At 43.7% G+C, this 10911-nt stretch overlaps 1 protein-coding gene across 3 annotated transcripts; it reads left to right on the top strand.

Annotated features, from left to right (window-relative positions):
* Nucleotides 1-1043: 1043 nt before the first annotated feature.
* C2H2orf16 (chromosome 2 C2orf16 homolog) lies at nucleotides 1044-10513 on the top strand. Of its 3 annotated transcripts, XM_031951334.1 has the most exons (5): nucleotides 1044-1233; nucleotides 1459-1504; nucleotides 3212-3272; nucleotides 3356-3451; nucleotides 3751-10513. In XM_031951334.1, exons 1-5 carry the CDS (start codon nucleotides 1093-1095, stop codon nucleotides 10286-10288), a joined length of 6882 nt encoding a protein of 2293 aa, XP_031807194.1. In that variant the 5' UTR covers nucleotides 1044-1092; the 3' UTR covers nucleotides 10289-10513. The 3 variants fall into 3 exon arrangements, with proteins under 3 accessions (XP_031807194.1, XP_031807196.1, XP_031807195.1); XM_031951335.1 differs by lacking the exons at nucleotides 1044-1233; nucleotides 3356-3451 and having other exon boundaries at nucleotides 1488-1504; XM_031951336.1 differs by lacking the exons at nucleotides 1459-1504; nucleotides 3212-3272; nucleotides 3356-3451 and having other exon boundaries at nucleotides 1148-1233.
* The last annotated feature ends 398 nt before the right edge of the window (nucleotides 10514-10911 follow it).

Raw genomic sequence — 10911 nt, 5'->3', positions numbered from 1 at the left:
ACTTTAGAGAGGTAAATGAGTGGCTCTTTGTTAGATTACTGGTTGACAATAGCTCATACGTTCCATCCAAGCCAGACCCCAGTGATGGTCACACCATAAGTAAGGATTTGATATGAAGCCTCTTTTGAGCCAAGTCTAGGTGTTTTCAACCATAATGCATGTAGTTCCAAGAGGAGTAAGGAAGAGGGGTGGAACAGTAATACAGAGAATTTTGAGGTTATGGATAAAATTAATGATATCCAATTTCCATAGAAAATCTCTCAGGAAATAGCCTTTGTTTGGGATTGCTGCCCAGAAAGAACTTTTCTCTAAGTTGATTTAAAAGGTTATTGGAACATTCTATGTTTTTTTTTTTTTAACTAAATGTGGGCTTTAAAAAAAGTTTTCATGATGTTTTTTGTTTTGTCTCACAATCTCTCTCTCTCTCTCTCTCTCGCTCTCTCGCTCTCTCTCTCTCTCTGTGACACAATTGGGGTTAAGTGACTTGCCCAGGGTCACACAGCTAGGAAGTGTTAAGTGTCGGAAGTGTTAAGTGTCTGAAGCCAGATTTGAACTCAGGTCTTCCTGACTTCAGGGCTAGTGCTCAATCCTCATAATCATTTTCAAATATATCCCTCTCACTTCTCCCAAAGAACCTTCTCATATAACAAAGAAAAAATTCATCAGAATTTGCATGGTGACCTAAGCTGATTTTATATATATCATTCCATACCCATAGTTTCCCACCTACCTAATGAAAGGACAGTGCTTTTCCCCATTTCTTCTCCAAAATGAGATTGATCATTAAAATAATATAGTATTTGCTCTTTTGGAATAGTGTCCCCTGACAGTTTATTTACCCAGTCTACTTAGACGAAAGGCTTCCAATAAAACTAAGAATGCCTGTATTTTCCTGAGCTGTGACAAGCAATAGAAAGTCTTTTGGCTATTGTAGGGAAAGATTAGTAGTTGACAACCTGAGAGTAAACAAATAAAGACAAGAACCAAGTTTGCATTCTACTCCAACTTGAAATACTCATTGTGATGTCATGTGAGGTCACTAAATTGTAAGCTGTGTGGCTCTTTGACTGAAAGGAGGGATGGGGTGGGGTGATGGAGCCGATCCTGGGGCCTGGCCCCCCCCTGCCACCACCTTTCAGCCTTCTTCTATTACTTGGTCTCCTTGTCATAGGGATCTGGTCATTGCTGCCTGGGCATCAAAGGGGGGAGCTGTTGTCAGCCAAGATCAGCAAGGTACATGGAATTACAAAACTTGCCCCCATCTTGGACCAGGGCAGAAGTATAAGGAGGGTATCTTATGGATTTGCTCCAACTCTGATTCTCTGGAACTCTTCTGTTTCTTTCTTTGTTTATATCTCAGTCTTTCTCAACTTTCAAGGTATGATATATTGCGTATAGGATCTCCCCCTCTTTTTGGAGTACCCATTGATGTGACTTTGTCTTTTTGTATTCTTTCAGACTTTAAGGCAGCAAAAAGTATCAGAGAGCCAAAAAGTCACAAAAGGTACTGAGCTCCAAATTGTCTCTTCTGGAAGATCTATATAGTGAATAATAGCTAACTTTATCGGCAACATGAAGGGAAGGGGAATGGGTGAGGAATAGCTGGAAGGGGAATTGTAAAGACTCAATGATTATGGTGGCAAGTAATGAAGGGAAGGAAGCACTGATTTTATGCTTTTGGTAGCTTTACTTTGATAGCCAAATGAAAATATCCCTGCATCTGAGCAAGGGCAAACAGCTTCTGCATTCTTTCCACCTTCCTCCCCTCTCTCTTCCCTTTAAAGACCAAAATAATTAAATGGGAAAAAGAAAACTATTAAACTTTCATTTTTCTCCCCACCTCAAGCCCTTACTCTCATCTCACCTCTTACTGAGGGTTGTGTGTATGCTGAGGGATTTTCCCCCAACTCATCCTGATGGCTCCTTTCCACTATGTTATTAAGGGAATAGGGAGGCAATGGGAAACAACACTGTCTGGGAAGTAGGTTCAAATCAATAAGCATTTATGCCTGCTTCTGCCTATTGTCATGCTCTAGACTAGGTATATTACTGGTATACAATATGTACACAGTTATGATATAGAATGCAAAGTAATTGGTGGATTAGGTATGGACATTAATGATAAAAGAGGTAGCATGGAGCTGAGCCATGAAGGGAGCTAGGAAGAAAGCATTCCCAACATAGAGCTAGGCCCATGTGCTAATTTAGTACAGGGACAGAAAGACAAAAGATGGGGATACTTGCAGAACGACAAGTGCACCAATTTTGACTATAATGTAGGGCAGAGGTATCAAACGTGGGGCCCACTGGCTGCATGTGGCTCTCGAAAGCTGTCCAACACAGATAAAATGTCACTGGGAAATTAACAAAAATAAATAAAAATACAATAAAACATAGATAATATTACATTTTAAAATGGAATCAATATGCAGCCTCTAGGGATCCTTAATTATGGTTTAACCTCTGTTTCTGAGAGTTTGATACTACTGCTATAGAATATTTGTGAGGAAGCATGTGAAATCTGTCCAGAAAAGGCTAGAGTTAAGATTATAAAAGACTTTAAATTTTATCTTTATCTTGCATTGTTTGACCTTCATTCTCAAAGAAGAAAATGGCATCAAGAAAGGGATGTCATGACTTGCAAGTGAATTTAAGTCAAGTCACCGGCCTCACTTTCTCCTCCAGAGCCATCTGGGTCCAGTGGCCAAATATGGATCAGGACAACTGAAGATGGCTCTCAACTTTATCCTAGAAGTAATAGGATTATTTTATCCTATAAGTAAAAAAAGTAATAGGACTTTATGAATGTCCACCTAAATTCTATTCCTAGCTCTTCTACTAAGTAGCTATGTGACCTTGAATAAATTTATTAACCTTTAAGTGTTAGTATCCTTAGTTGTAAAATAGAGATAATAATTCATGAAATATCTATCTCACAGGGTTATTATAAGGATGAAATGAAATTATATATAGCATGTTCCAAAAGTTTTAGTGTCGTTTTAAACTTTAGTAACCCAAAACTGTACTAAGACTTTTGGGACACCCTATATATAAAGTACTTTGCAAACTTAAAAGCTCCATATAAATGTAGCTATTATAATCTCTGAAATGTAGGTGTTGGATTATATGAGCTTTAAAGTTTCTCAAAACTGAAAAATTTAAAATTTTAAAGGTACCTGTCCTCTTACTAAGTGTCCTCCATTACTTCTAGTTCCACCTCCACATTGGGAGGACAATCTCCAGATGGAATGTACAGGTTCTGACCTGGCCTGGTGAGTAAAGGCTTCCTATCCTTCCCATCAAGTTACAGTAGATCCTAGTTGTCAGTTTTACTAATGACACCAATTTCACTTAGTTTTTCAGGGCTCCCTGTGGGCTGGGCCCAGAATTATACTCTTTGGTCAATGGATAGGAGCCTCCAGAATATTTTTCAGCACCTGGACATTGCAAGGTCAGGGGCTACAAATTTGGATTAAAGAGTTGGGGGAAGGGATAAGCATATGGAATGATCAGATCCTTGTTGGGTGTTCTCATCAAAGGAAGCATGATTAGGAAACTAATCATCTCCCTGAGTGGATGAGAAGAATAGTCCCTCATTTCTAGGGACCTCATGATTGAAATGGAGGAAGGGTAATCTTCCTTTTCCTCTCTACAACTAGAGAGAAGGCATATGTGCAATGTCCGTCTTTTCTCCATCTATCTTTCCCTTTTCCACTTTACAGCAGATAACACTCTCTTTCTGTCTCTCAGATCCAGTCTCATGAACTTGTCCACATCTTCTCAAGTGACCTCAACTCCTTCCTCCAGCTCCTCTACTACTGGGCCTCGGGACTTACAAACCCTGACATGCTATGAGTGCCACAGCCCAGAGTTTTCTAGAGTCCAGAGTTCTTCTCTTCACACCAATCTCAGTGCAACTCAATCCCTTGCCTATATTTTTAGAGAAAGCCTAGAACACCGGAGCCACAGTCTACCTAACCCCTCCAAAAATTATTCTGGAGAAGCACGGGTACTATCCCTGCCTCCATTTCTGCTTTCTCAAGATAAAAAAGACACCACAGAGAATATGTCTTTGGACAACTGTGCCTACAACTCCACTTATGAACAAGGGCTTTGTGAGACCAAAGCAGTGGAGGACAAGAATGACAGCTGGGTCCCCAAGGATATCAGGAATTCCTTGGACCTCCATATAAGGAAAAAGCTTGCCCAACGTTTGGCCCCTCCTCCAATTTTCAGAACCATAAAGCTCTCTATCAGCCCATATCCTTTGGCCGATAGTCCCACAAGAGACAAAAAGACAACAAAAAAGAAGGGAGGAAATAGAGTTCTTAAAGTTTCAAATTCTTCATCTTCAAATCTTCGTGGAAGACCCCGGCTCCCATGCTGGGCTCCAATTAAACTTTCAAGATCTGCCAGGTGGGTGCTGGAGGGACACATGGCCTGGAAAGTATGTACATTGAGGGCCCAAAGAATACCTGCAGCTGTGAAGCAGTCATGGGCAATTCTGAACTGTGTCATTAAAGTACAGAATGAAGACCATAAACCTGGAAACTCTAAAATTCAGGAATCTATGTACTTCCTTAAGGACACTGTACAGGATATCAACAAAAAACCTCCAGATGTTTCATACCCTCCACTTCCCACAGATGTGGAAAATGACCACACAAGACCAACAACTCCAAAATTATTCAAAGCAGACAGTCAGCCCCAGCCAACACCCCCACCTGATACACAGGATGCCTCTTGCTCAGAAGTGGTGGTTATCCCAGGGGAAGCCACCTTTCTTCCGGAGGATGTGAAAAAGAGATTGGAACTTTGTATCAAAAAGAAGGTCAACAGCCTTCTGAAGAAGGCCACAAGGCAACAAAAGGACATTGTAAAAAAGGATGAAGAATTGAGCATCAGGTTAAAATTTCAAGCTGTAGACACTATGAAACTGCTTCAAACTGTGGAATCTGTGTCATTGGGTCCAGGGCCCCAAGTTAAAGATTTTAAAGGACTGATTCCAGAGTCATCTGATCAAGTTAGAGATTTTTGGGAGCTGAACTCAGGACCGCAGGTTCAAGAGTTTCAGATTCAAGATACAAATGATGTGGAGCTAACTCCAGTGATACAGAAGCAAAATGTAGATTCTTTGAAGATCAAAGATTCAAGTTCAGAGGTTCAAGATATGGATTCTGTAACAACTTCAGTGCCAGAGAAATATGATGCAGATTCTATGAAGCTGCCCTTAGGATCACCAGTTCAAGATGTGGATTCCACGGGGTCAATCCCAGAGCCACAGATTAAAAATGTGGATTCTGGAGGGCTGATCCGAGGGTTACAGGTCAAACTCACAGATTCCAAGAAGCTGCTCAAAGGGTCACAGGTCAAACTCACAGATTCCGAGGGGCTGATTCTGTGGTCACAGGTCAAACTCACAGATTCTGAGGGGCTGATTCCGTGGTCACAGGTCAAACTTAAAGATTCCAAGGAACTGATCTTGGAGTCACAGGTCAAACTCAAAGATTCCAAGGGGCTGAGCCCAGGGTCACAGGTCAAACTCACAAATTCCAAGGGGCTGATCTCAGGGTCACAGGCCAGACTTACAGATTCCAAGGGACTAATCCCAGGGTCACAGGTCAAACTTAGAGATTCAAATGGGCTGATCTCAGAGTCACAGGCCAGACTCACAGATTCCAAGGGGCTGATTCCATGGTCACAGGTCAAACTTTCAGATTCCAGGGGACTGATCGCAGAGTCACAGGTCAAACTTACAGATTCCGGGGGACTGATCACAGAGTCACAGGTCAAACTTACAGATTCGAAGGAGTTAATCTCAGGGTCACAAGTTCAACTCACAGATACCAGGAGCCTGATTTCAGGGTCTCAGATCAAACTCTCAGATTCTAAGGGGCTAATTCCAGGGACACAAGTCATTTTCATAGATTCCAAGGGGCTGATCTCAGGGTCACAGGTCAAACTCACTGATTCTAAGGGACTAATCCCAGAGTCACAGGTCAGACTCACAGATTCCAATGGGCTAATCTCGGGGTCACAGGTCAAACTCACAGATTCCAAGGGGCTGATATCATGGTCACAGGTCAAACTCTCAGATTCTAAGGGGCTGATCGTGGAGTCACAGGTCAAACTCACAGATTCCAAGGGACTGATCTCAGGGTCACAAGCCAAACTCTCAGATTCCAAGGGGCTGATTCCAGGGTCACTGATTCCAGAGTCACAGGTCAAACTCACAGATTCCAAAGGATTGATCTCGGAGTCACAAGTCAAACTCTCAGATTCCAAGGGGTTGATTCCAGGGTCACAAGTCAAACTCACAGATTTCAAGGGGCTGATGCCAGGGTCACATGTCAAACTTACAGATTCTGAGGAGTTGATTCAGGGCTCACAAGTCAAACTCAAAAATTCCAAGGAGGTGATCCCAGGTTCACAAGTCAAAGTTACAGATTCCAACGGGCTGATTCTGGGGTCACTGATTCCAGGGTCACAAGTCAAACTCGCAAATTCCAAAGGGCTGATGCTGGAGTCACAGGTCAAATTCACAGATTCTGAAGGGTTGATTCAGGGCTCACAAGTCAAACTCACAGATTCCAAGGGGCTGATGCTGGAGTCACAGGTCAAACTCACAGATTCTGAGGGGTTAATTCAGGGCTCACAAGTCAAACTCACAGATTCTAAGGGGCTGATCCCAGATTCACAAGTCAAATTCACAGATTCCAAGGGGCTGATTCCAGGATCACTGATTTCAGGGTCACAAGTCAAACTCACAAATTCCAAAGGGCTGATGCTGGAGTCACAGGTTAAACTCACAGATTCTGAGGGGTTGATTCAGGTTTCACAAGTCAAACTCACAGATTCCAAGGGGCTGATCCCAGGTTCACAAGTCAAATTCACAGATTCCAAGGGGCTGATTCCGGGGTCACTGATTTCAGGGTCACAAGTCAAACTTGCAAATTCCAAAGGGCTGATGCTGGGGTCACAGGTCACAGATTCTGAAGGGTTGATTCAGGGGTCACAAGTCAAACTCACAGATTCCAAGGGGCTGATTCCGGGGTCCCTGATTTCAGGGTCACAAGTCAAACTTACAAATTCCAAAGGGCTGATGCTGGAGTCACAGGTTAAACTCACAGATTCTGAAGGATTGATTCAGGGGTCACAAGTCAAACTCACAGATTCCAAGGGGCTGATCCCAGGTTCACAAGTCAAATTCACAGATTCCAAGGAGCTGATTCTGGGGCCACTGATTTCAGGGTCACAAGTCAAACTCACAAATTCCAAAGGGCTGATGCTGGGGTCACAAGTCAAACTCACAGATTCTGAGGGGTTAATTCAGGTTTCACAAGTCAAACTCACAGATTCCAAAGGCCTGATGCTGGGGTCACAAGTCAAACTCACAGATTCCAAAGGCCTGATGCTGGGGTCACAGGTCAAACTCACAGATTCTGAGGGGTTGATTCAGGTTTCACAAGTCAAACTCACAGATTCCAAGGGGCTGATCCCAGATTCACAAGTCAAATTCACAGATTCCAAGGGGCTAATTCCAGGGTCACTGATTTCAAGGTCACAAGTCAAACTCACAAATTCCAAAGAGCTGATGCTGGAATCACAGGTTAAACTCACAGATTCCAAGGGGTTGATTCAGGGGTCACAAGTCAAACTCACAGATTCCAAGGGGCTGATCTCAGGGTCAAACATCAAACTCACAAATTCTAAAGGACTGATCCTAAAGCCAAATGCTCAAGTCATAGATTCTTTAGAATTGACTCCATGGCCACGTATTCAAGGTGTGGATTCTGTGGAATTGATTTCAAAGTCAGAGATTCCAGTCACAGATCCTAAGCAATTGACTCTCGAGCTGCAGTCCCCAGTTGGACATGCTTTTCATTTTCTCCAGGGCTCCATACCACTATACATTTCAGGGTCTGGTAGAATGACAGTTAATCTGAAACAAGGCCTTCATGCCTCTAAAGCACGTGAAATTCTGATAATAATGTTAAGAGACTTGAATGGGAGCATACGCCTTCAAAAATCTTTTACTTTCCAAATATCTAGCAAATTTCCCAATACAGTACAACCTTCAACTCTTTCCAAGCTTCTATCTGGGCAGCCCTTGCATTCCTTACGCCAGTGGAGGCTGAGTCCTCAAAGGCTATTCCAGGCTCCTATATTCTCATTTTGGAGATCAGATCACAGTTTCTACCAAGGAAGATTCAGGACCCCAAAAGCCCTAAAATGGCTTGTCTCAGGAAGGCAAGTAAAGTCCAGGAAGCAGCGAATTTCAAAGGGAAGAGTGACAAGGAGAAAATCATCCTCTTCTTCCATGTTAAGGAAGAACCTGTGGGCTAAGATGCAGCAAGCACATCATGTCCAGGCAGATCAAAACCAAAGACCATCTCAAGTTGTCTCTCTACATGCCCCAAATCAGCATTTTAGTCCATCAAGACAAGCAATGGTTTCTGAGGGCGGGCAAGAGAAGATTATGGGTACTCTTCCTGGGACTTCACTTTCTAAGAATATTCAGAGAGATACCCTATGCCAACTTTGTAGGAAGAACCTACCTTTCAATGAACATACCCTATGCCAACTCTGTAGGAAGAAGCTACCTTTCAATGAACAGCTAGAGAATTTCAAGTCCACATCTCAGGACGATCCTAACTTGACCACAAAAGAAGCTCAGGACAGTAGTAAACCTGTGGAGAGAAGGAAAGAAATGGAACAAATATCCTCAGACTTAAGAGTGCTACCTCAGAGTACGAGTCCACAACTGCCTTCCTCTCACAAGATACCTAGTACTGAGAACACAGCTTCAGTGGAGCAGAAAGAAAAACCAGGTATCAGCTCACAAGTAAGAACTTCTGAATCTCAGTCTAAGCCTCTGTCAGTAACTTCTCCCCATGAACAGACCCAGCTACTACAGGACCTGCAGCTGAAAATAACACAACAGCTCCTAAAGAATCAACTGTCTCCCCATTTCACTCCATCCCTAACTAAAGGTATGTTTCTACAATACCCTATCTGTCTGCAGTGTGGCAGATGTTCAGGCCCCAGTTGCCCCCACAAGTTTCATGATACTTCTGGACCTTGGCTTCTTGTTTATCCACAACTTCGCCTTTTTCGTAACTCGGAGGGACATGGGGAGTTTCGGGTTCAACTTGGTTTTAAATTGAGAAACCGAACCCAAATCCCAAAGCAGCAAAGAGAAGTAGGGCCTCTGGTGCCAATGGGACATGTATCATCACAGCCTGACCCATTGGAGAAGAGGAAGAGTAAGGTCTGTACCTGCCATATCACCAAGAAAAATCTTATTTTAAGCCCCTACCCTAAAACAAATTTAGGACATCAACCTTTCCAGACTCTCGAGTCTTCCCAAACCTCTGGCCCTATTCAAATTCATATTAAAAGAAATTTACCTGGCAGGCGAGTAGAGGTTACAAAAGCAAAATTTGAAAAGCCTGACCATTATAACTTTATAAAAATCCATTCTTTACTGAACACTGATAGCAAAGGTGGTTGGGCTAAGGGTGGAGTCAAACGGATCCTTAACTCAGAACAGATGAAGAGCCCCAAGGAGATCAGAACTACAACTCATAAAATTCAAAGAGTGTCTAGACAGAGTATCCCCAAGAATAGAGAGAGACATTCAGGGAGAAGAACTATGGAGGCCCAAAAAGAAGCTCCTCCAAACGGCCATTCTGAGGAGTCCACAGGATTCATGCAATGGCTCTGCCTCGGTATAAAGAAAGCACTAGGTATAGCTTGTCCTCCAAAGACTTCATTGCAACAGATGCAACAAGCTCCTTCGGAGAGTGCATCCAGTCCGCAAGGCTCAGTGTCCTCTGAACAATCTCATGTACAACAAGGCTCCAAAAACGTGGGGAAGCAGTGGGTCAAATCTCTAAGAACAACGTGCCTAGCCACGAAAAAGGAGAGGAAGCCGGAGAAAGAAAAGAAAAGGCCGAGATTCACGCTACTTCCTAAGAATATCAAGATTAACCAATCAAGATTGTATTTTAAATCCACATACAAATCACCATCATCGCACAGCTCCACATCCCCCGTTCCGGAGAGTGACAAGGTTTCCCTTTCTAAATCATCACACCAGAAAACATCTCCAGGTCAAGAGAAGCGCCGCGGGGGATCTCTGGATTCCAGCAAAACTGAAAGTAGCCCGGGGCACCCAGTTATTCCAGGAGGACCCATGTCAAAACAGAAGATCCAGCAGCAAGATGCTGGGGGGGACAGAACAGGTAAAGGGTCTTGGAAAGGCAGGTTGGGTTCCTCGCCCTGAAGCAAAGAAGATCGGGAGTGCTCCCAAGAAAAATCAAGGACTCAAATGTTTGCTCTTCCAGTCCGGGCCAGTCCAGGCTTTCCCGTCACTGCCGCTCCTTCACCCCCACTTGCAGGATCCCTAAACGCAGGAGTTTAAGGAAAGGAGGAAATTACGTGGAGTGTGAGGAGGGGGGGGGAAGCAAGAGGGTCTGTAACTTCTCCTGAATAAAATGAGAAGTAAATACGGGCGTGTTAATCTGTACGAGTCCCTCATCATCACAAGGACCGCTAGGTGGCGGCGGACAGACCCGGATCTGCCCTCAGGAACCCAGTCGTGTGACCTTGGGCACGTCACTTAACTGGGCTTGCCTCAGTTTCCTCATCTGTAAAACGGGCCGGAGAAGGGAATGGCCAACCCCTCCAGTATCTCTGGCAAGGAAAACTCCGAATGGGGTCATGAGGAGTCGGACACGACGCGACAGTTATTAAGTCCTGAGCTCAAGTGCAGACCTAGATTCAAATCCCGACTCTTGTTTCTCACTCTAGAATCACTTCCTCCTTTTAGTCAAAAGGTGGCGGGGAATTAGAGGGGTGATGGCACTAAGCGGCCTCAAAAGTCTCTTCTGCTTCCTTCTAACAGCC

Source organism: Sarcophilus harrisii, chromosome 2, assembly GCF_902635505.1.
Source record: "Sarcophilus harrisii chromosome 2, mSarHar1.11, whole genome shotgun sequence".
Taxonomy (NCBI): Eukaryota; Metazoa; Chordata; class Mammalia; order Dasyuromorphia; family Dasyuridae; genus Sarcophilus; species Sarcophilus harrisii.
The sequence above is the reverse complement of the archived record's forward strand: the minus strand, read 5'-3'. Positions and strand labels throughout refer to the sequence as shown.

Coding starts and splice junctions, on each gene's coding strand:
- C2H2orf16 (XM_031951334.1), top strand. CDS start 1,093: ATGGAGCCGATCCTGGGGCCTGGCCCCCCCCTGCCACCACCTTTCAGC. Junction 1,234..1,458: donor TGTCAGCCAAGATCAGCAAG/GTACATGGAATT, acceptor GTATTCTTTCAG/ACTTTAAGGCAGCAAAAAGT. Junction 3,273..3,355: donor ACAGGTTCTGACCTGGCCTG/GTGAGTAAAGGC, acceptor AATTTCACTTAG/TTTTTCAGGGCTCCCTGTGG.